This window comes from Macaca nemestrina, chromosome 16 (assembly GCF_043159975.1).
Source record: "Macaca nemestrina isolate mMacNem1 chromosome 16, mMacNem.hap1, whole genome shotgun sequence".
In the NCBI taxonomy this organism is placed as follows: Eukaryota; Metazoa; Chordata; class Mammalia; order Primates; family Cercopithecidae; genus Macaca; species Macaca nemestrina.
In genome coordinates, this window is record NC_092140.1 from 95,614,700 (window position 1) to 95,641,840 (window position 27,141).

Genomic DNA, 27,141 nt, shown 5'->3' on the forward strand with positions numbered 1-27,141 from the left:
AAACACTGACTTCATCATTACACAATCCACACATGTAACAAAATATCACATGCACCTCACAAATACCTACAAATATGTGCATCAATAAAAATAATTTTTAAAAAACCGAAAGGCCCACATCCCAGGAAACTCCTCAGTGCCAGGCAAATCAGGATTATTGATCACCTGACCACCCTCCAAAGCAAGCCCAGGCATGAGGAGGCCGGGGCCACTTCCATCCTGCAACGTGCCGTGCCTTCCCTATCACCGAGAAGAAAAGAAAAGCCCCGCTTGGATGGTAGAGCACTGCTCTCTACAGAGAGCTCAGAGAAGAAGCAACTCTCCTGAAGCAGTCAGTGCCAAGGAGGTCCTGCTGGATGAGGTTTGGCGGTGCAAGCCAGGAGGGGCTTCAGCCTGGACCATCAGACAGGCCTGGAAAGCAAGGCTCATTCAGCCCTCCCCCTTGAATTGAGAGATCCTCTTGCCTGAGCATCACACATGAGGCACATGGATTCAGGCTTCAGACCACGCCAGACTCCATGTTCCATCATCTCTGCTGCCCAAGCAGGCAACTTGGGGAGAGCTGAGGGAGGCTTCACATCCTTCCCAGGACTGTGACCGTCGTGATACTCACCTGGGGAATAATGGAGACCCACCTATTACTGTCCACCTCGATTGAGAGTTCGATCCTGATGAATGGCTCCCCTGTAAGAGCTGGCTTCTCTGTTGGGGGTTCTGGAATCTTGACTACACCCTGCCATCTTCCAAGTTGTGCTGTTTCTGCCAAGTGGCACCTGGCATGACAGCAGCTGGATCACTGTCACTGTGAACTGAGTGACCAGTGGGACATTTACTGAGATGGTGCTATGGTCTGAGTATTCGCACTCTCCCAAAATTCACATGTTGAAATCAAATCCCCAGTGTGATGGCATTAGGTGGTAGGGCCTTTGGGAAGAGGCCCATGTTGTGAGACAAATCTGTCCACACTGTGGGAAATGGCTCAACACACACACGTCATTAAATACAGCCAGCCAGCGATTCATAAACTCATTCATTCATTTATTCATTGGCTTGCCAATATTTGGGGGCACTTATGATGGGCCTGGCACTATCTTAGGTTCCCACAGGGAATTACAGAACATTTTAAACTGTGTAACATGGAAGTGCTGGGCACGATGCTAGCATGTGAAGATACCAACCTAATTCACATGGCTGTGTGAAGAGGGATGGATGTCATAAAAGATCTTCAAGGAATTTTTCCAGAAGTCAGATGTGTATTTTTTTTTTAATTTGAGATGGAGTCTCACTCTGTTGCCCAAGCTGGAGTGCAGTGGTGTGATCTTGGCTCACTGCAACCTCTACCTCCCAGGTTCAAGCAATTCTCCTGCCTCAGCCTCCCAAGTAACTGGGATTACAGGCACCCGCCACCATACCCACCATACCTGGCTAGTGTTTGTATTTTTAATACACACAGGGTTTCACCATATTGGCCAGGCTGGTCTTGAATTCCTGACCTCAAGTGATCCACCTGCCTTGGCCTCCCAAAGTGCTGGGATTACAGGTGTGAGCCACCACATTTTGGCCAGGATGTGGTTTTATTTATTTATTTATTTTTGAGACGGAGTCTCGCTCTGTCACCCAGGCTTGGAGTGCAGTGGCTCAATCTCTGCTCACTGCAAGTTCCGCCACCTCCCGGGTTAACACCATTCTCCTGCCTCAGCCTCCCTAGAAGCTGGGACTACAGGCGCCCGCCACCATGCCTGGATAATTTTTTTGTTTTTTTAGTAGAGACAGGGTTTCACCATGTTCGCCAGGATGGTCTCGATCTCCTGACCTCGTGATCCGCCCGCCTTAGCCTCCCAAAGTGCTGGGATTACAGGCGTGAGCCACCACGCCCGGCCAGGATGTGTATTTTTAATATTATCATTTAGTTTGAGGAAAACAAACTAGTTGTTTGTTGGTATAGAGATACATCCCCTGAAAGCCATTAACAAAACCCCTCAACTATCAGCTTAAAACATGTCTCTGCATTTTATTTTAAGGAAACATAAACCTGGTCACAAAACATCTTCAGAGAACAGGATAAGTGAGGAAACAAATGAAATGCATGGGAGTAGCAAATTTGGGGCCACGGTCATGTTCAAGGGGCGGAGCTGACACGAAATCATTTTGTTCCCGGAAAAGCAAGGTTAACTCAAGCTGTGAAGCCCAGATGCCAATAGATTTACAGCCATCTAAAGAGAAGCCGAATCCTTTCAAGAGTTGAATTATGATGACTTGTAGGTATTGATTAGATGAGAACACCAACCCCTTATTCAGCAGAGAGTTAGGGAATGAGAAGTAGAGGGGAGATGGTGGTGGTGACCGTCTTTATGTAGTTTTCGAAGTCACTTCCGAAAAAGAAGATGAGGTAATAGTTGAATATGCCAGCGACGGACATGAGGAACAGGAAGAGTATGATGCGTTTCCCAAATATGTAGCCAGGGGTGCTGGAAGAGAAGGAAAAAGAAAACTGTAGATGCAGTGCAAATGACACCAATTTCACACACACAAAAATGTTACCCCTTTTAGATACATGGGGTTTAAATTACAGCTCCCTGGACTCAACAATGCTCCATTTTCCCATTTACTTCATACGAAGGATGGAAGTGTCTCAGCTATTACTAGCCATTGAACTTATTTCAAGCGAAGAGAGCCTAGACCTCAAAACCCATTACTGCGAGGGCTTTACTGTACCCGCCTCTCTGTGCTCTCATGATTTCCTTAACTCCAGAGCTCCTTGATGGCCTGAAGGTGGCAGGTTCTGTTGATCACTGGGCATCCTCACTGAGCATTAGGACCATTAAGACCCTCTCTGCAGCTGCCCCTAAGGACAGACACGTGTGTAATGCAGGACTGTGTTAGAAGTGAAGTTTAAATGAGCTGATAAAACCGGTGGAATCTGAAAGGTGCTTCGGCATCTGAGGGCTCATTTTATTCTCCTGAGGCTGCCTGGCGTAATTCATGTTTACATTCATGAGAGCTGGGCACCCAGCAATGGGAGACAGGCCCTTGCATTTCTGAGTGGAGAGAGAGACTTGGTTTTTGTTGTTATTGCTGTTGTTTGTTTGTTTGTTTTTGAGATAGAGTCTCACTCTGTAGCCCAAGCTGGAGTACAGTGGTGCAATCTCGGTTCACTGCAAGCTCCGCCTTCTGGGTTTAAGTGATTCTCATGCCTCAGCCTCCCAAGTAGCTGTAACTACAGGCATGTGCCACCACGCCCAGCTAACTTTTTGTATTTTAGTAGAGATGGAGTTTCGTCATGTTGGCCAGGCTGGTCTTGAACTTCTGAGCTCAGGCGATCCACCCACCTCGGCCTCCTAAAGTGCTGGGATTATAGGCGTAAGCCACCACGCCCAGTGGAGACATGTTTTAACACAATCTATCCTTCTCTCCAAGGCACTAAATCCTAAACTGCATCCACCAGTGAGATGTGACCTCCTAATGGCACGCAGAGGCCACCCTGCGTCTGCCCTCCCTCTGCAGAGCCCTCCTCTGACTGCCGCCATGTCTGGCCCATTGAGTGGTGCTAACAGGTTGGGAAAGTCCAAATGACTCAGGAGGTTGTTAGTAAAGATCTCGGGAAGGCGCCCTTAGACAATCAGGACCGCACAACGAGATGAGCCAGCTCAGCCCAGCAGCTAACTTCATGCTGCCAAGTGCCGTTTCCTGCCATAATCAGAGAGAGCAGCATTTGGCATCCACAGGTTTAATATTAGAAATCTTATCAATTTGAAAGGCACCCTATATGCTCATAATATAACTCATAATTTATCATTTATGTGTTTTGTTTTGTTTTTGAGACTGGGTCAAGCTCTATTGCCCAGGCTGGAGTGCAGTGGCACGATCTCAGCTCACTGGCACCTCTGCCTCCTGGGTTCAAGCGATTCTCCTGCCTCAGCCTCCTGAGTAGCTGGGATTACAGGCGCCTGCCACCATGCCCAGCTAATTTTTGTATTTTTGGTGGAGACGGGGTTTCACCATGTTGGCCAGGCTGATCTCGAACTCCTGACCTCAGGTGATCTGCCTACCTCGGCCTTCCAAAGAGCTGGGATTATAGGCGTGAGCCACCATGCCCAGCCAACTCATAATTTTTCTACAGCAGGAGTCTGAAACTCACGCAGCCATTACGTATCAAGCTACTTGCTACTCAAAGTATGGTCCATGGACCAGCAGCATCAGCCCCCACTGGAAGTTTGTCAGAAATGGGAAATCTCAGGTCCCTCTGGAACCTAATGAATCAGCATCTGCATTTTAACAAGCTCCCTGTGGGACCCACTCACATGGGAAAAGCACTGCTAGCTGACACCAGCCCTGTTCCTTGGCCAGCTTCATTCTCTCCCTGTTTTCCTGTTCAGTTATGTTCATGAGATAAGACATCTTTACTAGCTCCTTACGGGGGAAAATAAACATCCCAAAAGAGGGTGTTGTGGGCTGAATTAGGTCCCTTCCAAAATTCATATGTTGAATCCTTACCCTCAGTTCCTCAGAATGGGACTGTATTTGGAGACAGGGTGTTAGAGATAAGTAAGGTAAAATGAACTCATATGGGGGGACCCTCCTCCAGTATGACTGGGGTCTTAAAAGAGGAGATTTGGCCACAGACATGCTCAGTGGGAAGACAACGTGAAGACACAGGGAGAAGGTGGCCCTGTTCAAGCCAAGAAGAGAGGCCGCAGGAGAAACCCACCCTGCCCACACTTTGATCTTGGACTTCTAACCTCTAGGACTGTGAGAGAATAAATTCTGTGGCTTGAGCCTCCCGGGCTGCAGTACTTTGTTATGGCGGCCCCAGCAGATGAGTACAGAGCCCCCTGGTAGTGCTGGTAAGGGAAGTGAAAATAAAATAAAGAAGTCCAAGTAAGGGATATTTTTTAGCCAGAGAATAGAGGGTTCAGATAAATTAAATTGTGAAAAGTCAAATATCGTGGTGGCTCAGATTTATCACACGAATGAGTCCACCATATGCTCATTACAGAAACAAGAAAAAGTGATTTGCGAAGCTGTTTTACGCTCAAGATAAAACCGAAGTGAAAAATGAAATGGCCGCGCCTCCTGATGAAATAGTGGTGTTCCTCAATTCAGGTAGGATTTTTCCAAGGTCTCAGGGCATGTGGTCCCCGCAGCATTAGGACTGGGGTGCTTTAACTCTTCCCAGGCCGTGCACAGGGTGTGGAAGATAAAAGCTGAGCTTCCTGCTCCCTCGTCTGCAGGGCTCAGGGAATGTGACCCCAGGTCGGGCACGTCATTAGCTGTACCTTTAAGTATCTCAGGTTTGGAGATGGGGCCACAGCTGTGGCAAGTGAGCATGGTGGCCAGATGCCAAACCTGCCCCGGGCTCAGGCCAAGCTGTGGAGAATCTGAAATACTGTGAGCAGGGAAGGAAGAGCTTGGGGGCCGAGACAGGGCACACCAGGGTCATTAGCCCTTGAACAAGCAAGATACCTCTTTCTTTTTTTTTTTTTTTTATACCAACCACAGAAGACTCACTAATCTTTCATTGTTTCTAAAAGTTGGTACATAATTCTAAATGACTGAGGAAGGTCAGAATTAAATTATTAAGCATCTGTTGGGACTTCCTTCAATTCTCACAGCCATCCTATGGGGGCGTATTGTGAACCTATTTTCCATCTAGGCAAACAGAGCAGAGAGCTTGCGCGATTCGCCTCAGGTCCCACAGCCAGCAAGAGGCAACCTAGGTGTTCAGACCTGCCTGTGTGAGGCCAGAGTCCAGCGCTTTGCACTGCAGTGACTTCCTAAGGATGCCTTCAGACTTTAGAGACTAGGATTTGGCTATTAGTTTTGAAACAGCTGTGCCCTCCACAGGCAGCATAAACTTACATGAAAACACAAAAGCATCCTGCTAAACAATTCCCATCTCAAAGGTGCTAACCACTCCTAGGATGAGGTGCCGTAGTGTGGGAGATGAGGGCGCCCATGCACCCAGAGCCCTGAGTTCCACCCAGGCGTCGTGGGTGGCTCATGCCTATAATCCCAGCACTTTGGGAGGCCGAGGCTGGCAGATTGCTTGAGTTCAGGAGTTCGAGACCACCCCACCTCAGCTCTCTGTGGCCCCCCACCAGTCACCACCCCTCTCCCACTTCCCACCCCAGGTTCTTAATGTGTACAAAATATGAGGTAGGAACAGAAAACACGACAGTCCCTTCTTGTTTTACAATTCTGTTCTTTTCAGAACTTAGGGAAGTCTCACTTTAAGCCTGGTGACCTCTAAAGAAAATAAAAATTGTAAGCTCTGTGAGGACAAGATATTTCTCCTCTGCCCACCCACAAATATCCAATAAATCAGGACCTCCACAAATATTTCTGAAGTGAATGAATCATTTCTCAGAAAAGAGAAGAGAACAGGCTTCAGCGATTCCCAAACTCCAGTGTGTATAAGAATCACCTAAAGAATGTGTTCTCTGAGAATGCAGAATCATCTGAGAATGCGAATGTTCAGGCTTCCTCTGGCAGAGATTCTGATTCATAAGTCTGGGATGGGGCCCAGGAATCTGTATCTTTCAAAAGCACCACAGATGATTCTAATACTGTTGTTTGGCGGGTTTCGCTTTTAGAAACAGCAGCCTTGATATCCATCTATGCTCCCCGGCCTTCCAAAAGAAGAATGTTTCTCCTCAAACTCTGGTGAAGTATCACCATACTCCACACTTGGAGGCCCACAGACTCTAGAACATTGATGCTGAGGAGGAGAAATGACAGCAAGGAATCAGTCTTCTTACGTTTTGAGAACTAGGTCTATGATTATTTTGGTGAGTTGAGTATTTTTGGTCTTGCAATGTGCCCCTGGCTCTAGGAGACACCTTGGGTCTCCTTGGGGACAAAGGCTCTGTTATGTTCACTGTTATTCCTTCAGCAACTGACCTGGTACCTGGCACAAAGCAGGGAGCAAATATCTACTGAATGAATGTTGAGTGAATGAGGAGTGAGTGAGCAACTAAGGAGAAGGAGGAGTAGGGTAACCTGAGTTCACTGGCCTCAAGAGTTGGCAGTCATTGCCCACCCACCATTGAGCTGAGAACTTCAAATTGCCAAGAGGATCAGTGGGAGCCCCAACTGAGGACAGGACTCTGAGGGATAGGAAGAGGGAGCAACCTAGTGCCTGCTGGGGAAGGTAGGTGATAAAAGGCCAAGAGTCAGTTGCCAGTTGGTGCCAGGTGCCATTGAGTTTGGGCCCAGGTGATAGCTTAAATGAATGAGGAAGAAACCAAGATTCAGGCTGGGCATCATGGGTGGCTCATGCCTATAATCCCAGCACTTTGGGAGGCCGAGGCTGGCAGATTGCTTGAGTTCAGCAGTTCGAGACCAGCCTGGCCAACATGGCGAAACCCTATCTCTACTAAAAATACAAAAAATTAGCTGGGTGTGGTGGTGCACGCCTGTAGTCTCAGCTACTCAAGAGGTTGAGGTGCAAGAATCACTTGAACCTGGGAAGAGGTGGAGGTTGCAGTGAGCCAAGATCAGGCCACTGCACTCCAGTTTGGACGACAGAGCAAGACTCTGTGTAAGGTGAGGTGAGGTGAGGTGAGATGAGGTGAGGTGAGGTGAGGTGAGGTGAGGTGAGGTGAAGGGAGAGGGAGGGAGGGGAGGGAAGTGAAGGGAGTGAAGGGTGAGGTGAAGTGAAGGGAGAGGGAGGGGAGGGAAGGGAAGGGGAAAAGAGAAGAGAAAAAAGAAAACAAAGAAAAGAAAATAAATAAACTGGGTTCAGTTAACTGCTGGGTAGTAACTGCTACAGGTGAACTAAACAGGATAGAGGAAGGGGTCAGAGAGTAAGATGAAGGACTGAAAATAAGAGCCAGAAACTTCTCGAGGTCATTAAAAAGGGAACTACAAAATCCTCGCAGGGCAGCCTGAAGCCTGAAGGAAGAAGCTCAGACTGGGGCATACATTATGCAGTGTCTTCCCTGCCCACTGGACCAAGGATGACACTGAACTTCCAAAGTGGACAGGGCTGAAGCAACTTCTGGAAAGGGGCAAAGGACCATCTGGGGTCCAAGAGAGAAATTCCAGGGGAAGAATCTCATCAAGCAATTCCTCCTCAGTTGGTGAGGTCAAGAACTAAAGCAGGTCCCAAGGGCATTAGGTGTCTGCAGATTCCAAGTGTGACATAGCCCAGGAACAGAAGGGGGACCTGGGGAGGAGGTGGGCCTAACTGAAGAAGCTCTCGACAAGTAGCTTCTAGAAGGCAGGATTGAAAATCTCCTTGCATTTAACCATAGAGCCCCTCTGGCTTACATCTATATCAGGCCGTATTTTGGTCTAGATTAGGCTTAGACATTTCTTCTAGTATCTATTACTTCTACAGATGACAACTACTCAGAGCGGTTGTGTTAAGCAGTATCTGTGTTAAGAAGGACTCTGAGGCCAGTTTTGGTCTCTGCAAGAAAGAGCACCATGATTCATCAGTAAAGCCTACCACACCCACAGGGGAGGAGAAGGGGATCTTGAACCCATGCACACAGTGGGTTACGGGGCTGGCGGGATCTTCTTATCATCTAAAGCGGGAGACCAGGGAGGGACATAAGAAGTCAGGCCGTTTATATTTCAATGAGGTCTGAAGAAATCTACTATTTTAAAGATTTCTTGTAAACCAATCTTCTATTGTTTATTTTTGCCACCTCTGTTCGTTCCCTAATAGGAATCAGTTAGTAAAACCTTTAAAGTTAAAAGGACATGTGGGTAGGTGGACAAATTTTGTCATGCTCTGCAGATTGTCTCGGAATTAAAGCAGCTGTAGGATCTTAAGCAAGTGGTGACAGATGAAGAGAGGAGCAGTGACTGAGCCACATCCCTGGGACTCTGCGAGGGGTAAGATAGGGCTGCATAGGGAGCCAGGCAAAAGAGAAGACCCTCTTATTTCATTGCTAGACATTCCACCCCCACTCTTAACAAGGTAATCACATGGGAAAAGGCATGATAGAGGTTTTCCAGGGCAAAAGAGAATAAAGAATATCATTTAGGGCAGTGTTGATAAGAATAGGAGAGATAATGGAATTGTGGTTTTAGAGGATAAATAAGAATGCTACTAGAGAGGAATGAAGAAAGAGATGGCACAGGGAAGGATCTGCCAAAAGAACAGTCATTCTTTTTCCAGCTGCAGCCCGGCTCGTGGTCTAACCCTGTCAAGTCCTTGAGCTTCACAGGCTCTCAGGTTTTCCAGATATAGCGCTTTCACCCGCGACCTCCCCAGGATGTCACTGCCTTTATCGCTACTGAAGGATGCTATCTAATCATAGAGCCCATTAGCCACTAGAAAGTGGTGCTATTGTAAAAGACAGAGCAGCTGTGAACATAGAAAAGGAAGGAAAATGGTGTGGAAGGCTGGGGTCGGCACCTGGGGCAGCAGCCTCGCAGAACGCGTTCCTGGCACCTGGACCCCTACTAGTGCATTAGGAATTGCAATCTCTAAGGAACTGATGGCATACTCTAACTCCAACATTTCTTCTGTAAGTATCAGCATTTATTTTACTAAAATCTCGATTTCCTAATCCAGGTGTCAGGAAGGTACTGTGCTGCTTTGGAGCTTTCTGTCTGGCAACATCTATAAACAATGCAATGGTGATGCTAGTTAGTTTCACAGTCTCATGTCTGCATCTTTTTTTTTTTTTTTTTGGATGAGGTTTTGTTTTTGTTGCTCAGGCTGGAGTGCAGTGGTGCAATCTTGGCTCACTGCAACCTCCACCTCCTGGGTTCAAGCAATTCTCCTGCCTCAGCCTACCGAGTAGCTGGGATTACAGGCTCCCACCACTATGCCTGGCTAATTTTTTGTATATTTGTTAGTAGAGACGGGGTTTCACCATGTTGACCAGGCTGGTCTCGAACTTGTGACCTCAGGTGATCCATCCACCTCAGCCTCCCAAAGTGCTGGGATTATAGGCGTGAGCCGCCGCACCCGGCCGTCATGTCTGCATCTTATTTTCCCAACGTTCTTTCTGCTGGCCCCTGGAAGATCTGTTCCTCAGGACAACTTATCACAAGGTGCAAGCATTCGTTCTCATTTCTCTAGACAGTCAAATGTTTCACTCCCAAGAGGCCTGGGAACCCAGACATAAAAAGTCATTCCAGGCCGGGCGCGGTGGCTCAAGCCTGTAATCCCAGCACTTTGGGAGGCCGAGGTGGGCAGATTACAAGGTCAGGAGATCGAGACCACAGTGAAACCCCGTCTCTACTAAAAATACAAAAAATTAGCCGGGCGCGGTGGCGGGTGCCTGTAGTCCCAGCTACTCAGGAGGCTGAGGCAGGAGAATGGCGTGAACCCAGGAGGCGGAGCTTGCAGTGAGCCGAGATCGCGCCACTGCACTCCAGCCTGGGCAACAGCGTGAGACTCCGTCTCAAAAAAAAAAAAAAAAAAAAAAAAAAAGTCATTCCAGCGCCAGACTCTGCAAGGCGGGAGTGTAGGGTGTGGGACTGCAAGGCACGTGCAACAAACAACACTGAAGCACCCTTTGAAAGTCAACACCATGCAGAGGAATTGCTTAATGAGAAAACTGGGCAAGTCCCCCAGCTGTATTTTCGGTCTTCGAAGCTCAGGGAGAGAAGGATCAGAGGTCCTAGTCAGCCTTCCCCCTCCCACCCAAGGGGATGCTACAGAGCCATGAATCTAGTAAAATATTGTTTTGAATTATCACTCTTCCTGCTCGAAAATCAGGAATCACTCCACGGTTCTTTAGTAGTCCCCATTACCTACCTCTGCGTTCTCTCTCCTAGGTAACCGACAAAGTACTTTTGCCTCACCAACAAGTACATCAGTCCAGCAAAGGCAGCGGGAACTAAGTGGAGAAATGAAAACACCTGTATCAGTTTCGTAGCCACCAAAAACATGCCGTTAGCCCAATTTTAGCATCGTCATTAGGCAATCAACGTTGGTCACAAAATCTAGCAGAGGACATGCGCACTTCAGAAAAAAAGCCCAAGGGCTAGAGGAAACCCGAGAACCTTCCTAATACTGATAATAATGACCTTATGCCGGCATCATGGCATTGTTTACAACAAACTTGAACAATCCGCAGCCTGTGGGTCACACATGGCCCAGGATGGCTTTGAATACAGCCCAACACAAATTCATAAACTTCCTTAGAAACATTATGAGATTTCTTTTTTTGTGTGTGTGTGACTTTTTTTCCTTTAGCTCATCAGCTACCAATAGGGTTAGTGTATTTTATGTGTGGCCCAAAACAACTCTTCTTCCAGTGTGGTTCAGAGAGCCCAAAAGATTGGACACCCCTGGTTTACAAGGTATTTGCATAGCCATCATCTAACATGAGTCCTTTCAACATAACTAGTACCCACATTTCTATTTCCAGATGCAGAAACGTGGGTTCAGGTGGTCCACCAGGCTTGCATGAGGCTGTCAGCTGGTAAAAGGGGGCAGAGGGTAGGGCTTAAACCCTGAACCCAGCTCTGAAACTGGTTCTCTTAAAAGTACACCCTTCACCCCTGAGCCTCCCAGCAGCACAATGTTTTAATCTTTCCTGAACCAACAGTTACCGTTTAGAAAAGATCTCTAGGGAAGGAGATTCCCTCTGCATTCTAGCCTTTTGGGAAACTGCCTGGAGCAGCACCCCAATGACTCTGTGAAGTCCTGAAGGCTTAGCGCTGGGAGTTAACTCAGCAGGAACTCATGTTATCTGGAGCCACAGATATAAAAGCCATTTACAAACTGCTGCCATCGAGGGAATCCTTTTCACCTGCGGCAGTGCTCCTGGCGTTTGAGGAACTTGAGTCTCCTATCCTCCCAGCTCGCTGGTAAGGAGTGTGTTACTGTCACCGTCTGACAGATGAGGAAATTTAGGCTCAGGCCACAAGAGCCATGAGGACTTCTGTCTTCTTTCTAGACCATCTCTGAGCCTGGCAGAGTGCCTGGCACATAGGGGTTTTCAAAATAATATTTGTCAAATGAATGAAAATAAGTCAGGCCAGTGAAGGGGTGGAATTTGAAACCAGGTCTTTCTGATTACAAAACTTTATCACCACCACCCACATTATCAATAATATTTATCACGCTTCAGTTGTTAGGCAGAATCATATGAAATGCTGTTTTTGTAGGTCATAAATAGTCAGATATTGGCAATTTTACATGGCTCAATCTGGTATATGCCAAGCACTGTGTCAGGAGTTTTATACGTATTATTTCACTCACCATAGGAATGCTACTAGCTAGACCATGGGTCTGTTTTACAATAAGGAAACTGAGGCTTGGAAAAGCTGAGTAACAGCCTGGAGTCACACACCAGCAATAAGAGTCCTTGGATTTGCCTCCAATCAGCCACTCCCCAAAACCCATTTCTTTCCACAATTCCTCCTGCCTTCCAAAATACTACTGTTGTCTGGCAGATTAGAAAATCAAAGCAAAAGAGAAACTGTGAGTTTCAGCTTTCATTCTTATTTATTTATTTAGAGACGGAGTTTCACTCTTGTTGCCCAGGCTAGAGTGCAATGGTGCTATCTTGGCTCACGGCAACCTCCGCCTCGCAGGTTTAAGTGATTCCCCTGCCTCAGCCTCCCGAGTAGCTGGGATTACAGGCATGCACCACCACGCCCAGCTAATTTTGTATTTTTAGTGGAGACAGGGTTTCTCCATGTTGGTCAGGCTGGTCTTGAATTCCCGACCTCAAGTGACCCGCGTGCCTCGGTCTCCCAAAGTGCTGGGATTACAGGCGTGAGCCACTGTGCCTGGCCCATGCTATTCTCTAAAAAGCGCAAGACTGTCACAATCATGATTTGCCTTGGGCAAAGTTTTTCCTATGTTGTACCATCTGAATGATTCTGCTCTAACTTACTGGTCCATTTTTCTTTCAATGGGAACCCAATTGAACATGAGCTATCAGAGATTATGGGTGGAAAATGACCGTACTCAAACCCCTGTGCAAGGAAGGTGAGTGCCTCCTGCAGGGAAGTGGGCTGCCGGCACCAGGAGGGTATAAATCCAGGCTCTGAAATTCTGATGTTCGTGCAAGCCATGGTTCCTCTGGGACTTGAGCTTCTGCTCTATGAAGTGAGGGATTTGCACTAGAATTATCTTTGGGTTTCCTTTCTGCTCAAAAAAAATTCTACAATCTATTTATTCATAAGAAATCATGATTATCAACCAAGGTTTACTGATGATTTTGTCTGCCGGCAATGACAAAGCTTGTTTTGACAGGAAATACATATTTCCAGGGCTACGAAACACCTTCAAACTCCCATTGTATTTATCTGGCTACAGCAAGTCCGCATTCATCTGGATCAAGCATCATCTAAGACATAAAAAGAACCATAACTCCTAGTAAGAGCATAGTTTGACTTGATTTTTTGAGTAATGCGAGACATATTTCCTATTTAACTCAGGATAGAAAATAGGAAATAAATGGTGAGCTTACTGACAGCCTTCTCAGCACAGAAGGAGTGCCACGTGGTGTCCCTTAAGTGGATTCTGCTGCCGCCTCACCTCTGCTCTCTATCACTGAACTTAGTTCTTTTCCCGCATGGTGCTTCCCACCCTTGTCATTTCTTCATTCACTGACTTTTGTGGTCCATCTTGCCAGCTGGCCTGTGCTTCACCGCCATCTCTTTTATTTATCACTGTACATCTAGGCTCAGGGCTTGGCACAGAGTAGCTCTTCAATATATATTTATTATGTAAATGAATAAAGTAAGAGGATCTTTGTGAAAATCCAGAATTTTAAGCCAAAAGACCCAGGCACTCATTCTGCCTGTGTTATTCACCAGCTGAGTAGCTGTAAGCAAGTTACTTCATCTCTCTGAATCAAAGTATCCTGAAAGGTAATAAGGGACATAAGATCCACTCTATCTACTTTATAGAGCGGGGAGACAAAAATAAGTCTTACATAGTTCATCATGGGACTCAGTGTGGCCTTTCTGCCTGTGCCCTCCAGGGCCACAGAAGCTGGCCAGTTCATGCCGATCGGCCACCAGGCACAGTGCCAGGCATGGCCCCGAAAAGGGACCGAAAGTATGACTGATTCCCACTCAATGTTAAATCAACTCTGGAAGTTGATCTGTATTTCCAACTTGCTCAAGTCAAGCCTGTGGGCTGCTGCTAACCGTGGGAAGGCCAGGGATGTGGCATCCAGCCCGTGGCTCAGTGGAAACATGCCTGAAGGAAGGCCACCATACAGGAAGCTTATCAGCAGAAGAGCCCAGTTACAGCCGCCCCAGAATAGATCCCTCAGGCACTCTCATTTATAATGCCCTTGTATCTGAACTAACACTGCTTAAGGATTCTGAGTCACATTTAGCCTTAAACCACCCTTGTCAGCACAGCAGCTCTCAACCAGCCACCAGGGAGCAAGCATTAGCAATGCATTATCACACGCGCTCTGCACGGGCGCAGAGCATGCCTGAAACACAGCCTCCCGAGGGCTCTCACCTCTCCAGGGCTTCACAGATGGGAGCCAGAGGTCAGGCAAAGTCCTTTCAACAAAAAGCCTGCCCTTTGAACCTCCTTGAGATGCACTTTATAGAAGGAGAATGAACAAAGGGAAGTCTGAGTTACCTTGGCTGCAGAGTAGCCCCGCAGACCAGAGCACAGCGAGGAAAGTGGGGTATGCATCTACACAGTTCTGGCTGCGGAATAAATAAGGAGAAAAACAATCAGATACCAAGTCACCGCAATATGGTCTGAAAATTACCTGAAAGTTGAAGTTAATCATCATCATCATGTATGAAACATAAATCCCATTCATAATTCCACTTCCATCTACCCAATAAGATGGGGCAGCTAGCTGCCACCTGGGAAACAAACAATGGTATAAAGCAAACACATGTTCATAATCCATTAACTCTGTTCCTATGGTGATGCATAAGGGAGACTTGGTTTCTTGATGTATTCCTTTGGCAGGGTTCCCGTTCCTGGCAGTGCACCTGTGCTTCTTGGAATTGAAGAGTGAGCAATGCAGACAGAGGATGTGGCCACACTGGCGTGGGGGTGGTGGGGGAGAAGAGCCCAACTAAGGAAACTTTTCTATCAGATCCACAAATCAGCCCAGGTCGGCAAGTCAGGCTGAGCAAAGAAAGGTGATCTTCAAGCGTTAAAGACACCAAGGTCAATTCAAAAAAGCTGGTGCTCAGAAAGTTAGCTTACTGAGAGGGCGATCACTGTGTGCCGGACACAGTCCTCACTCCCTGGAGAGTTCTCACTCTACCATGGATGTTTTACACCCATCCTCTCTTAACTCACCATATTCCTGAGTTCACATGATGATTGTGTGAGTTTCCTCTTGCTGCTATAACAAGTGGCCACAAACTGAGTGGCTTAAAACAATACACCTTATAATCCCAGCACTTTGGGAGGCCAAGGCAGGCGGATCACAAGGTCAGGAGTTCAAGACAAGCCTAGACAACATGGCGAAACCCTGTCTCTACTAAAAATACAAAAATTAGCCGGGCATGGGGGCATGTGCCTGTAATCCCAGCTACTCAGGAGGCTGAAGCAGGAGAATCACTTGAACATGGGAGGCCGATGTTGCAATGAGCCAAGATCGTGCCACTGTACTCCAGCCTGGGCAACAGAGGGTGATTCTGTCTTTCAAAAAAATTAATTAATTAGAATTAAAATATACACATGAACAGAGTCCAGATCCAATTCCTTTTAGCTCTCAGACCCTGACTCAGCTCTGCCCTCGTGAGAGATGGGTGAAGGCACAGCCCATTAATTAAGGCCAGGTCTGAGCTGATGAGCCGCACTGCCTGGGGTATCTGTTCAGCAGCTGCCCCAGAATCTTGAGCTATCTCTATCAGTCAGCAGTTGTGTTTTATGCTAAAAATACACGCATCTGTCTTTTTAATCCACCAGTATCATTTGTCCTTCATGCTGTTTTTCCTTGATAGCCATGGTCACTAAACATTTATGATCCCACACCCCATCAACCGAGTTTTGAGCATGCAACCTTTTAACAAGTATGTTTGCATATAAACTATATACACATACTACTATCCGTGTATATGTTAAAAATGAGTAAAGCTTCATTTCTTCCTGCAGCCTCATGGGTCATCTTGCAACCCTTTTCAGTGTTCCTGGATGCCCCTGGAGAAGCTGCTCCTGGGACGGCTTTCTCCTAGAATAACACACAACCCTATTCCCAGTGGTTTCCTGACACAGGCAAACAGACCAGCTGCCTCTGGCTTTTGCCAGCATGTAGCTGCCTGCTGCATTGATCTTTGGCCCTTTTTACAACCCAGACAGGCACACAGATACACTGCTGGCCCAGGGAGGAAGCGGTCTTTGTAACAGAACCTCAGCAGTATTCAGACAATTTTTATCTTACGGAAAACTCGCCACCCTGCCTGCTTAGTTCCTACCTTTCCATGGCTGGCTCTCCCCTCCCTCATCCTTCGCCTTCCCTCTCATGGAGGTTGAGTGTACAGACCCGTGGGTTTTGAGGGCTGGGCTGAAGCACCCACACAGTGGGGATGCCCGAGCGGCAATAAGCACCTTCCACTCTCCTCTTACACTTTTCATCTCTGGAGCCCCACAATGACTGTGGAACTTCCAAATGACACAGCACAGCCACCAACCAAAGGGCACTTCTGCAATCTGGAGGCTGGCAACCAGTGACGCCAGGTCTGAGTGCCATGGCTTCTTAGAAACAGCTGTTCACTCCTGGGGGGACATGGCAGAAACTACACAGCCTGACCTGCTCCATTTCTTCTTCATTGCCAGCCAAATGGAAACCTAACTTCTAACCACATACGGTGAAATCACGCCATAACTTCTCCAAACTGGTTGAGCTGAGGAGTCCATAGGAACACAATGTGACCAGTGAGAATGCAGTCACCTGGCAGAAGTTTCTCTTTCCAAACTGATATGGCACAGTAGGAATGCTTGCTTTGGATTTCGTCTGGGGAGAAGTTTTGACCTTGCTTCATCAGAGACACTTTCTTTGCACCTCTTGCATGTGGATGTGTCCGAGGTGGGACTCTAGTAATTTTCTCTGCAGATGGTGCAAAGAGGCTGACAGCAACCGACACAATTTCTGTACTCTCCTCCAAATGGTTTTAAAATGTCTTAAATCACACCTTTAAACATCTTAAGTTGATTCTGAGAATTAATACATGGAAGGCCTAGATGTTAAAATAGAAACCTCTCTATAATCAGTTTAGCAAAGGATTTCCTTGAGCTTGGACTGCTGGAATAGCCCTGGACAGAAGTGCTTGGGAGAAGGGAGTGGAACCCAGAGCAGGTGGGAGCATGCAGAAAGAGGGAGACCTAGGTGGCCCGCTGCAGCAGCACTGTGAGTGTTCAGGGACTGTCCGAAAGGAAAATGCCCAAAGAGGGCAAGGGGCCAGGCGATCAGACTGTGACCACCGTACTAATGTGTTCAAGAGTGGCCCAGCAATTTCAGGGCAGAGGGAGGGAGCTGAGGAGACGCTCCCTCCAATTCCCGCTTGCCTACACCTCACTGAAACAATTAAAAATACCTAGATGAGGAGGACTGAAGAGAAAGTATATCGGTGAGTGTGATGTAGGCCTGTTCAGTCGAGATCCCTTGAAGCCAGTTTAATTCACGGGAAAACAATGGTACCCCCGAAGGGGACCCTCCCTCCCATGGTGCCAGCAGCGAGCCCAAGGAGTCCAGCCCTGCGGTGTGAATCTTTATCCTGTGTTTGCCCCATTCTTGGCATTCTGAATGCATTTTTCTTGGGTGACCATGACTCCCCCTTTGGAAGGATCGCTGGGGACATCAAAGTTGCTCGTGGGCTGGAACTGAAGGCCAGCTCCTCCCTTAGCTCCCTAGCATGAGGCCTTCCTCCGTGACAGGCCCCTAGTCCATAGTCCATAGTCCCCAACACACCTACCGCTGGCTGAGCCTTGAAATACACTCTGCATAAAGGAGAGAGGAGGATTTGAATAACATTCCTTCGGATTTGCATCCTGAATAGATTCCACCCATCTTTAGGAGCTGCTCGGGTGTTTTCAAACAGCCTTTTTATTCAAAGAAAAGAATGAGAGAGGGGGAAAGCACCTGCGTAATGTCCCCATTCTTTTTGTTCTTATTCTAGTTGCTCAAGGAGCCCCTGTGTTAGAAAATGCACTGGTGTCACCTCCAGACTTCCACCTGCAGGAGAGCGAGGGGCAGGTGAGTTGAAGGCTGTCACCAGTGTGTCCTGCCTGTGGCTTCTGAAGGCGACTGGTGAGTCATGGCTGGTGTTCACAGTAACACCCCTGGTCTAACCCCACAGGAAATAGGTCAACTTCCCTAATCAAATGACTCTTTCTGATCTTTCTGAAGCTGCAGAGATCACGCCTCACTCCGCCAACGTGCCCCGTATCCCCACTCCCTTTCTTTTGACACTAGCACTCACTAAGATGATGAAGGGTGTCCACAACGCCTCTCTGGTGAAATCCAACCTTCCTTAGCTCCCTGGCGCTCAGAAAGTTGGCTCAGACAGACCTGTGGTATTAAGGGTGTCATCACTCCTAGAAGGAGACCCCCCTGCCCTTGCCCCCGCCGTTAGCAACATCAGGGTTTAGACTCACTTGGCAGTGTAGACTCGCTCAAAGGCAAGTGTTCCCGTCCTCTGGAAGCTCCTCCCATTCTGGGTCCTGCTTTCGTGCTCCACCTTATGGGCAAAGAATCCTGCCAACAAAAAAGGTTTGCACTCGGCTCATCGTGGGCATGTTCTGGAGTCTGTTACTTCCTTGTTTTACTAGAATGTTAAACGCCTCCTTGACTTGACCTCCAAACAGCCCTAAATGTCCTCCATCAACTGTCATTTAGCAGAAATGTACTCAGCAGCTGCTCTCTACTGAACGCTGCGTTTGGTGTTGGAAACGCAGTTGTGAGCAAGGCACGGCCCCCACTTTCCAGGATCTTACAGCCTAAAGGAATAGACAAACAAGGAAAGCAGGTGTTCCACACAGCAGAGTGAGTCATGCCAAGATAAGATTGAGTACACGGTGCTTTCAGGGTCAAAGGAAGCAACTTAATTCCATGTTGGGTCACAGAAGGATTCCTAGAGGGAATTACACCTAAGATAAAATCTGAAGAACAAGTAGAAATTAGCCAAGCAGAGGGAGGGAGAGGGACCACTCTATGTTAGGAGAACGGAATATGCGAAGGTCCAGGGGAAAGAACTGTTTTGGTTCAGAATGTCCAGCCAAGGAGGGGGAATGGAGGGCGCTGGGGAGAAAGTGGGATTTGGTAGAACCACCGACAAGGCCAAACAGGGAGGTGATGAATTGTTCTTTCAATGACATGTGTCTATGACCACTTGCCATGTGCCAGACATTTAGCTTGCATCCAAGAACAAAACAAAGAGCCTTGGTTTGAGAAACTGATGCTCTGGTGAGGGCAGCAGAGGAGGAAACAGATCATCCACAGTAAGCAAAATACATAAATTGAAATGATACGGTGTGCTGAGCTATGGGCGAAAGAAGAGCATGGTAAGGGGCCATTTGATGCATGCAAGAGGGTGGGGGCGTGAGCCCCAATGACAAAGCAATAACTGAGCCAGGGGTTAAGAAGATGACCATTGAGATTTGCACCTGGGCCTAGCAGGGTGACTGTGACCTTGCTGAGAGCCGTGTGAAGAAATTCAGAACTTAGTTCTGTCTGAGAACAACAAGGAATTACTGACAGGTTTAAGCAGAGGAATGTAGTCATCAGAAAGCCACCCTGTGTTTAGTGTAGCAGGCACTTCGCAGAATCAGATCCAGGAATGGGGGATAAGATAGGAGTCGACTGGGGTGGTGGCGGTGGGGGTGTCAGAGACGCCAAGGAGACACAGTCTGGAGGGTTTGACTATAGATTGGATGATGGGGGGGTGAAGGTCTCTCTCCCTTCTCTCCTTTTCTATTTTATTCCTTTACTCCTTTTTCAAGAGTGAAAAAGGGGATATATGTGATTGTCAGGGATCCAACCACAGGGTTCCTTTTCATCAATTTCATATTATCTGCCTCAAAAAGACATTAAAAGGGTGCTTTATTATGTATAGGAATAAAAGCCTTTCATGTGTTTCTTTTTGATACAAATAACACTCCTTCTGTAGGAATGTGCCCACTTTAAGTGTATCTGTAGGGTCTCTTGCATAAAGGAAGGGCCCACCTCATCCCAGGCAATGTGATGGGCACTTGCCGTGTATTCTGTCACTGAGTTTTGCACCCACTCTTTGCAGTGGGTAGTACTGTTCCCACTCTGTGGGTAAGAACCCTGCGACCTTCCAGACTCACCCCACCGCTGGGGAGCAGTGCAGCCGGGACTTCAAACTCTGTGGGTCACATGGGGATGTGTTTCTCCTCTTGCTGTCACCGTGAAGCTCCCCACAGGATTTCATCAGTTCCACGGGTTTTTTTTTTTTTAAAGAGACAGAATCTCACTCTGTCGCCCAGGCTGGAGTGCAGTGGCGTGATCTCGGCTCACTGCAACCTCCGCCTCCAGCTTTCAAGCGATTCTTCTGCCTCAGCCTCCCCAGTAGCTGGGACTACAGGCGTGCATCATTCACACCCAGCTAATTTTTGTATTTTTAGTAGAGACGGGGTTTCACCATATTGGCCAGGCTGGTCTCGATCTCCTGACCTTGTGATCCACCCGCCTTGGCCTCCCAAAGTGCTGGGATTACAGGCGTGAGCCACTGGGCCCAGCCAGTTCCACAGGGTTTAATACACCTGTGGAAAGACCTGTTTTTGCCAGAGTATGACAGAAGATCCTAATTGTTTTCTTTCCAGAACCCAAGATGGTGTTCCCTGCCTCTGAACACATAAACAGGGCTAGTATAATCAGCCTTCTGTATCTGCAGGTTCTGCATTCCTGGAGTCAACCAACCACTGACCAAAAATATTAAAACAAACAAAACAAAACAAAACATTTTGTCTATACTGAAAATGTATAGATTTTTTTCTTGTTACTATTTTTTAGCAATACAGTGTAACAACGGTTTACATAGCATTTACATTCTATCAAGTATTATAAGTAATCTAGGCCACACACAGTGGCTCATACCTGTATTCCCAGCACTTTGGGAGGCCGAGGCAGGTAGATCACCTGAGGCCAGAAGTTCGAGACCAGCCAGGCCAACATGGTGACACCCCGTCTCTACTAAAAATACAAAAATTAGCCAGTTGTTGGGGGACTTGAGGGGGGGCTGTAATCCCAGCTCCTCGGGACACTGAGGCAGGAAAATCACTTGAACCCAGGAGGCGGAGGTTGCAGTGAACTGAGATTGCACCACTGCACTCCAGCCTAGGTGACGAGAGTGAAACTCCATCTCAAAAAAAAAAAAAAAAGACAAAACAAGTAATCTAGAGATTATCTAGAGATTACTTAAAGTATATGGAGGATGTGTGTAGGTTAAATGCAAATACTATGCCATTTTATATCAGGGACTTGAGCATCCATGAATTTTGGTATCCAAGGGAGGTCCTGAAACCAATCCTCCAGGGATACGGAGGGATGACTGTATTAAAAGTCAGAGGTTATTTCTGCAACCAGCAGCACGACACGCTGTAGTTCTCTGCATCTACCTCTCTTCTTTCCCTCCTTGCTCAGAGAACCAAGCCCCTTCCTTTTCTCTAAGGCTGTGACCTCTACCTGCGATCTTGACCCTGTCCATGCCACTGACTTCAAGTCTGTATTTCATTGCTCCTTCTCCCACTTCCAGAATCTTTAATATCATCTTCTCTCCTTTTCTTTATCCTGGAAACACCCACAGATCTTCCCTACCCTTTAAACAAAACAAAAACAAACCTGCCTCAGTCCAACATTCCACTAGGGTTTACCTCTCCTTCCTTCTAAGATAACTTGGAAGAGTTGGCTGCCTTTGTCTACTCCTCACCGCCCCCTCACTCCCCAACCTCTTGTAATCCTGCAGTATGCTACAGAAACAATGCATGCAAAGACCATAAACACACTTATCGCAGCTAGCTGCTAGCAGTAAGCCAGAACAAGTGTGAGAGAGACAAAGACCTAGATAGAGAGATAGCTGCAAACCCTTGTGAAGCATCTGCTGTACGTGGGCACGGCTGGCTACTTTATAGCATCTTGTGCAAGATCTTCAGCAACCACATGTGGAGGTTATCAATCACTCCACTGCTCAGTGAAGGAAACTGAGGGCCAGAGAAGTTAAATAAGTTTCTCAACAAACATAAAGAGATCTTGAGATTTTAGTTAACCACAGAGTTCCTATGACTCAGCAGTGACACACAGTTCTGGAAAAAGTAACTCATACGTAGATTATTCTAACAGAGTTGGAGTCCATATCTCAGGAACAGCTTCCCTGTACGGAAGACACCTATCTGCATAGGTGTTCTTAGAAAGAACACAGGAAGAGGAGAGGTGACCCAATGGCAAGGGACTCCAGAAACGATAGGCTGAAGAGGGGGATGTGACAGCTGACACCGTAAACACAGAAAAGAGCAGGCACAGTCTGTGATTTTAGGGAACAGCACCAGGACTGCTGGATAAAAGGCACAGGGCTGCAGATTTCAGCTCAACATAAGAAAGAACTTCTTGAACAGTGAGTGCTTGAATGAATGAATTGGAGGCAATATGCATGGAGCAAGTGTCTACTCTCTAAAGTCAGGTGATTAGGTTTTAATCCCAGCTTCATGACTCCTGACCTTGGGACTTTCAACCCACGCTCCAAATTCTCCATGATTCACTTTGCTTATCTGTAAAACAGGAATAAATCATGTAGTATGTATTTCTAGGCTGGGCTCATGCCTGTAATCCCAGCACTTTGGGAGGCCAAGGCAGGAGGATCTCTTGAGGTCAGGAGTTCGAGGCCAACCAGGCCAACATGGCAAAACCCTGTCTCTACTAAAAATACAAAAATTAGCCAGGCGTGGTGGCACATGCCTGTAGTCCCAGCTACTCAGGAGGCTGAGACATAAGAATCACTTGAGCCTGGGAGGCGGAGGTTGCAGTCAGCTGAGATTGCACTACCGCACTCCAGCCTGGGTGACAGAGTGAAACTCAATAATAACAATAATAATAATAATAAATTTCTTTATTCACTTGCATATACTTGTAAAGACCTGTCTTTGTGCCAGGCAGTGTCCTGGGTGCAGGGGACTAAAGCAGGGAACAAAACAGGTACAGTGAAGGAAAGGTCAGCCTACAGTGACCCCTCTAGTCTCTGCAAAGGCAGTTGCGTGAGTGGGTGAGTGCAAGGATTAAATGGTGCAAAGATTACATGAGATAATACTAAGCACCGCAGGAAGCACCATTCTTCACACAACGCAAGCTTTCAATCCATGCAACAATTGGAAAGGCAAGCTTGGAAGGTGGTGAGTTTTCTGAACACTGCAGTGTTCAGGAAGAAGCAGCTGTGGGGGTTACTGTAAGGAAGATTCCTGCTTTGGGGGAACTTCATGAGTCTATGATTCTGTTTCTAGAGCCTATCAAACCCCAGGTTGGATGGCAAAGTCTTCCAATATGGTGCTTGGGAGGTTTCTTGTGAGTGTGTGTATGTGTTGGGGTAGTAACAGCAATAGTAACAGCAGCTCCATTTCCCTCCTTAGCACTATGCTCACAAATCCTTATGACTGCAGGGCCATAATGTCGCCAAAACTTGGAGGAGCCTGCCTCTCTTGGGGGAAAGAGGACACTGCTAATGCCTGCCAGCTCCCCCTACAACCAGAGCAGATGTAGAACAGCCTCCACATCCTTCCTCTGCCATCACTAAGTGTAGCTCAGGGGCACTGAGCCCCTCCCCTCAGTTCACATTTCTTCCCAATCACTTTCTCCAAATACAGTATGTGCTTCCCAGGTTTGCATCATGTCCAAGCTGCTGGTACCTTGGCTGGAGAAGTTGGAGGCTCTCTGCCTGCTACTCATAAGAAATGCATCTACGTAATTAAAACTTGCCCTAAGCCCCAAATTGGGGAGACAGATTTGAGCCCAACTCCTGTCTCCTTGCTGGCCAGCCATGCAATGAAGCCTTTCTTCTCTCAAAAGCCAGTGCCATAGTACTGGCCAATGAGCCCATTTGCTGCATTCTCTGGGAAACCAAGTTTTGATAGTTCTGGTCCAGGTTTCTTAGAACAATGTATTTGAAACTCGTTCTGTTTTTCCAAATCTGCATTCTGCTGGATCAAGCTGGAAAGGGTTACAAGTTTGAAGATCTTGATGACTAAACAATGTTTGAAAGGCAGAGGGGGACATTGCACCAGGTGGGCCGGCTCTGCCCAATCACAGAAAATCAGGCTTTCAAAGTACAGACAGAGTGCAGAGCCCAGTGCAGTCATGGGTGTATGTGGAACTGTGCCTCACTATCTTAGGACGCAGACTGGGTGCAGTGGCTGGTAACACCATGGAAATCTTTCTTTAACTAACAGGAAGTGTTCACAATGGCATTTTAGGGTATGAGGAAGAAGAAAGGCAGGGTTTTTGCATATTTTTTTTGAATTCTGTAAGGTAGGTCTATGGTTGCAACATTGAGGTGAATTAGAATTGCAAAAAGAGGCTTGGACATACATCTGGATCTTTGGGATTACCTACAAACTCATAGTTAAAAACAAATAGTCGTGTTATCTCCCAAGTTATTGAATGTTTTGCCACCTCCACTGAGAGGTATACGAGGGGCTCTTCTGTGGTTTCATTGGGACCACAGAAATTCCCTTATTGAGCACAGGCAGGAGAACTGTGCAAAGTCACTCTGACCACACATTGCCTCAGCTGGCTCCCAAGGGGCAGCCGTGACAATGGAGGGACAGAGGCAGTGACGTGCAGGCCATCACGCTCCAGCCCCAAAAATTAGCTCCCTGCTGGTCCGTGCTGGTATCTCCTCAACCAGGAAGCCCCCAACACACTCATCATTTCCAGGAACTCTGTTAGTGAGGCCACTGTGCCCTGTGGTTTCTAAAAAGTCTAGGTCTTCAGACTGTGGCTGTCAGGACTCAGACATCCTGCCATCTTTAATCTTACCTCCACCTCCCACTTGTCCCACAGAAGAAGATTTAATCCTATCTGTCAAAAAGAATTCGAAATCTCACACCCACCTCAATCTGAACAGGGTTTGCTAAACCATGATGGCAAAGCCCAGGATAAAGCCCTGGGCAGAGCAGGGCCAGTTCCCTAGTGCACCTCCGTTAGGAGAGGTGAGGAGAACCTGTCCTTGAAATGGAGAGCTCTGAAGCTTCCCCTAGCTCAGCTCTGAATCGAGAGGGAGCCAGACAGGGTGAACTCAAACTTCGTAGCAGAGTTCAGCCCTAACTGCACAGACAGGTGAGGGGGCACAAGGTCCCCTGTCCACCGATGCCCCTCAGTTTTATTGACGGGTGTCAGGGGAGAGGTGAATAAGTGAATACTAGAGCTGAGTAAGTGCTGGCCACCTGCCCACCCATACAGCTACCTTCGCAGAGACTGCAGGCGTGGCCGCAGGCTGACCTGTCCATCACTGGAGCTGTTTTGTTCCCTGCTCTATTCCCCCGTACCCAGAATACTATCTGGCCCAGAGCAGGGTCTCTGTACATGTATGCAGGTTGAATAAAGGAATCCTTGCCAATTTACAGGGCCAAGGGAGCCCCGTGTGAAACCGTAAGGGCTCAAGGAAATGGTGGCCTAAATAAGCCATTTGTTCCCTCTCTGAGCCACAACTTCGTTGTATGTAATTTAGTATAAAAATGTTTGGGTCAGAGAACCACAAAGTATAGTTCTTATAGAAAACATACTTGGAGTGTACGAAGCTGGGCCTTTCTGCCCTGGAGGCTGAGGGGGAGGCTTGCTCTGTGCCCAGGAGGCTACATCACCATCATCTGTCCACACTCAGGATGAGGGAAAATAGAATATCCCAAAGTGATTCAATACTCAAAGTTCCAAAACGTGACAGCGTGTCAATGTTCAGTAATCACCACGAAGCTACAGCAGCTGCCCTTAGTAATTACTCTTTTTTTTCTCTATCTTAATAAATATAAAACACAAAGGCACTGGAGATACTTATGAAAGTGGTCTGAGGCAGTCCTAACTCAGAACTTTAGGGAGACAGCTCTACACAGCCATCCCTTTTCCAGATCTAGGTATCCTGCTTGTTTTTTTTTTTTTTTTTTTTTTTTTAACTAATAGCGGAATAATGGAAATGCAAATGCCGAGCAGGACAATTTTCCTCTCTCTCTCTCTCTCTTTCCGAAGTATACAATGCATATGAAAAATGCTTCTAAAATTATACATGCTAGAGAAAAAAAAGGTGTCACAAAAATAAAACCATGTTTCTTCAGAAGAACAAAAGAAAAAAGTAATATAGAGGAAAAACAATAAGATGATTTTTCCTACACACCTACCAAAATCACTCTTTTTAGACTGCAGATGACTGGGAACTTCAATTGCACTGCAGAAGTTAGAAAAGCCCCGTGTCTGCGTAAATGTGTATATCATGTTCCCTTTCTAGTCTTCTTACCTTCCACCTCTTGCCTGGCTACATTAATCAATAGCTAAAATGCTGATCATAGACAGTTCAGTGAGGGTTTTAGCAAAAGCCTTCAAGTTGCAGCCCTGGCTCTAAAAATGGGACCAGTCATCACCACGAAAGTGAAAGACTAAGAGGAGGAAAACGCCAAATTTACACAGAAATACACACAACCCTACACATTCAAATAAAAAGAAGCAAATAAAGATAAGGTAAAAGTGTGTGAGCGTGCGCACACAAAGACACAATAGTTTAAGCCTGATTTCCAAACACCCATCAAAGAAAATCTCCCCTTCTGTCCTTCCCTGAGTAAAAGGTTTTCCTTACCGTTCTGGACCACGCTGATGAGGGTGACAATGGCCAGCAGGACAACATTGCCTACAGTTTCTTGATCCATGTTTGCTTCAGGCTCTCCGGAGAGGACTGCTCTGGCTCCGGCCCCACAACCTGCCCTGTACAGGAAGGGGAAGTGAGAGCTTGCACTCTTTCATCATTAGAATTTCTGAAGATCCCCAGCACAATGACACAGTGCCTCCTTCTTCCTTTTTTTTTTTTTTTTTTTTTAAAAAAACTAGCCACCAAAATGCCCTGGCTGTGGTTCAGTGCAACCTACTAGGAGAAGCAGGGCTTGGCAGAGGAGCAGACAAAGCCAGCACTCTCCCACACTTCCTTGTCATGGGAAACTTTCCTGGGAGTCTCCAGAATGAATCCTGGATCCAAGACTAGGACCAGCATGAGCCCAGCACAGGCACCAGAGAATCTGGA

At 47.1% G+C, this 27,141-nt stretch overlaps 1 protein-coding gene across 1 annotated transcript; it reads right to left on the minus strand.

The window, feature by feature from the left end:
* Positions 1-1,986: 1,986 nt before the first annotated feature.
* On the minus strand, positions 1,987-26,828 carry ALOX5A (arachidonate 5-lipoxygenase activating protein). The gene is made up of 5 exons (XM_011748609.2): positions 26,704-26,828; positions 18,515-18,614; positions 14,531-14,601; positions 10,724-10,805; positions 1,987-2,468 (listed from the first exon to the last, which is right to left on the minus strand). Exons 1-5 carry the CDS (start codon positions 26,771-26,773, stop codon positions 2,306-2,308), a joined length of 486 nt encoding a protein of 161 aa, XP_011746911.1. The 5' UTR covers positions 26,774-26,828; the 3' UTR covers positions 1,987-2,305.
* Positions 26,829-27,141: the final 313 nt, after the last annotated feature.